This window comes from Austrofundulus limnaeus, unplaced genomic scaffold (assembly GCF_001266775.1).
Source record: "Austrofundulus limnaeus strain Quisiro unplaced genomic scaffold, Austrofundulus_limnaeus-1.0 Scaffold201, whole genome shotgun sequence".
Taxonomy (NCBI): Eukaryota; Metazoa; Chordata; class Actinopteri; order Cyprinodontiformes; family Rivulidae; genus Austrofundulus; species Austrofundulus limnaeus.
This window is the reverse complement of record NW_013952603.1, coordinates 910165-913162: the sequence shown is the minus strand read 5'-3', so window position 1 is coordinate 913162 and position 2998 is coordinate 910165. Positions and strand designations below refer to the sequence as shown.

The window sequence follows — 2998 nt, the reverse complement described above, 5'->3', positions numbered from 1 at the left end:
AGGAGGACTCTCCCAGCAGAGTCGGTGCTGTGTTTGTTTTGCGGGTGTGTAAATTAGCGGTAATTCGTTTGCTCAGTAATGACGTGGGAGAGCTAATTAGGGCAGTGTTGATGGGTGCATTAATTAGTCTCTAGTGTGTGATGCTAATGAGACCCTGATTTGGAGTGTGTGTTTGTGTTTGCATGAGTGTATGTCTCTGCGAAGGCCTGGCCACTGTAGGTCAGGCCATGAGGAATGTAGTGTTGGACCACATAGGAATGTAATGCAGTGTGTGTGTGTGTGTGTGTGTGTTTGTGTTTGTGCGCACACGTGGATGAAGGACACAACAGGTCCACATCTGTGCACGAGAACTTCAGATATAATTTGGTCCAGGTGTGCCCAATCCTGGTCCTCGATCCATCCTGCGAGTATTGGAGCAGGAGTGTGTAGAGGTTTCTCTGCTCCACCTGATTCAGTTATTAATTATTATTATTGTTGTTGTTGTTGTTGTTGTTGTTGTTGTTGTTGTTGTTGTTGTTGTTGTTATTATTGAATCAACTTTTTAAATTGTGCAGAAAGTCTGATAATCACCCATTCAAGCATATCAGGTGCATGGAGCAGGAAAACCTCCAGAAAATGCAGGACAGCGGCCCTCCAGGACCACTTTCAGAGGTTTCTCTGCTCCAATGCGTCTGGTTTGAACATAGAGCTAAAAAAACACTAGAGTGAGCCCCACCTGTCAACACCTGTGACAACATGGAGGAGCAGTAATGGTGATCATACAGGGCGTCGGCTCACAGTCCTCATATTGGATTGACAGCAACTGGATCTGTGTCACAAATGTTTTGTAAGATTTTTACAATTAATTAATATATTAATGTTAATTTCATTTAACAATCATGTAAATATATACAAGGAAATATATAATTTATAAATAATGATCTGTAGACCTGAGTTTGGTCAGTAATTTATATTTTGGTTGAAAAATTATGACTTTAACTAATAATAATGTATATTTATTATTTCTTAATAATAATAATAATAATAATAATAATAATAATAATAATAATAATAATAATAATAATAATAATAATAATAATAATAATAATAATAATAATAGGGGTACAACAATACTTGAAACATTCAATACACTTATCAGCTTGTCTTCTGAAGATGCTCTGTGTTGAAGGATCAGTGGATCTGTGTTCGACTACTCCACCTAGGCTGCATTGTGGAGCACAGATCCACTGAGAAACTTGCTGTTTCAGCAACATTTAATGTAAAAACTGGACTTTTGAGGTTAAACAAATGTTTATCATTAATTTCAATAAATTACAAGTTAAGAAGAACATGGACATTTCTCTTTTTTGTATCAAAAAGTTATTGAACCGTGAGACTAAAGTCTCGAACCGAATCTTGAATTTTGTATATCGTTTCAAATATTTACGAGTAAATGTAAATGTTCCCTGGTTATAGGATGAAACTACTGATATTAGCTAACCATCTTCTCAACAGCTCAGATTTGTCTAATAGAAACTTAAAAATAGATCAAATATATTATTTTTACTCTGTGTAAATATTACATAAATAAGAGTCAATACCAGCGTATAGTAAGTGTTAAATTGTAGCATAATTCAGCAGAGTGCTGCTATAGAAGCTAATATCTGCTAACCAGTTCAGTAATTAACAGTGATTACATCGGGTTTATAAGTTTATTTTAATTTTAAACTGTTTCATTAGCTTCAGTTCTGCTCAGATCACATCGAGGTAAATACTATAAAATATTGTCTTGTGAAATGAGACGTTTTCCTGTTTCTCTTCTGTTGGTTCATCCATAACTCACACAGATTTCTGACAGTTTTATGTACATTAGTCAGATTATATACACGCCAATACATTATTATTATTATTATTATTATTATTATTATTAGTTATAATTTCTACATTATCAGTCCTTTTTATGTCTTTGTTGCCAACATGTACAGTAATGGTAAATGCACCTCCACGAGTTTGAATGAACAGTTGATTAACGAGCTTCTGCAGAACATGAAGAGGTAATTCAGTCACTGAATCAGGTGTGTTGGATTYGAGGAACAAGTAAAACATGCAGGACCAGATTATCTTTATTTAAAACTGTTTCAGTTGTAAAGGTTGCGGACCCCCCTAGCCTAGATTAAGAGTTGTTGTCCTCGTCTTCGTGTTTCATATAAGTGATGTCACGGCTGATAAAATACCAACTACTGAGAAACGTCTGAAAGAACGTTACGTCGAAAATAATCCGAGCATCTCTTTAATCCCTGTTATTCCACAACGTCTCCACGCCTGGCCGAGTATCGACCCCTCCACTGAACCATGGCAGACGGGCTCCCGGATCACACATCACACTCGTAACACAACACTGAGGAGGCAGAGGTGTGTACAGCCAGTCGGTCACACTGCGCTGGGTGCGATGCTGCCTCTGCATCACAATCATAAATTCACACAGAGACACACACACACGCATACACACAAGAACCAGACAACTCAGGGAGTGGTAATGGACAGGAGGCTGCTTTATAASTGTGTTCAGTGACAGGTCCACTTCACAGATGGGACGGGCCGGTCTGTGTGTGGTCACAGCAGGGGGGGGGGGGTCCGTCTACATGCAGGACGGATGCAACGAGGCAGCAGCTCGCTGCAAGAATTTATGGCACATCACTGATTCGTCAAGCATATGTGGAGCCTCAGCAGTCATCTCCTCTGATCATATTTATTCATGGCTGCCCCGTTCTACATAACCCATTACTGTTCAGCCACTTCCTCGGCTGTTTCACTCATTTCTTCGCCTCTTCTCCTTTCTCTTGGTGAACTGTGGAGAAAAATACAAATAAAATCAAAAGATGGAGCCGTTTAGGGTCAAACGTTACAAAGTGTGAGGCTTTAAAGGGATCCCTGATTAGTTGTAACATTAGACTTTATTTGATAAACATATATTTTAACTGTAAAATAAAAACTGTAAAAATACTGTAGGCTGTTTAGT

At 38.2% G+C, this 2998-nt stretch overlaps 1 protein-coding gene across 1 annotated transcript in view; it reads right to left on the bottom strand.

Annotated features, from left to right (window-relative positions):
* Window positions 1–2510: 2510 nt before the first annotated feature.
* The window catches only part of mybpc2a (myosin binding protein Ca), a gene marked incomplete in the record, with an annotated part of 61965 nt that continues 61477 nt past the window's right edge, over window positions 2511–2998 (bottom strand). Inside the window, 1 exon segment of the mRNA XM_014018770.1 lies at window positions 2511–2827. Coding sequence (XP_013874224.1) covers window positions 2793–2827 — 35 coding nt within the window.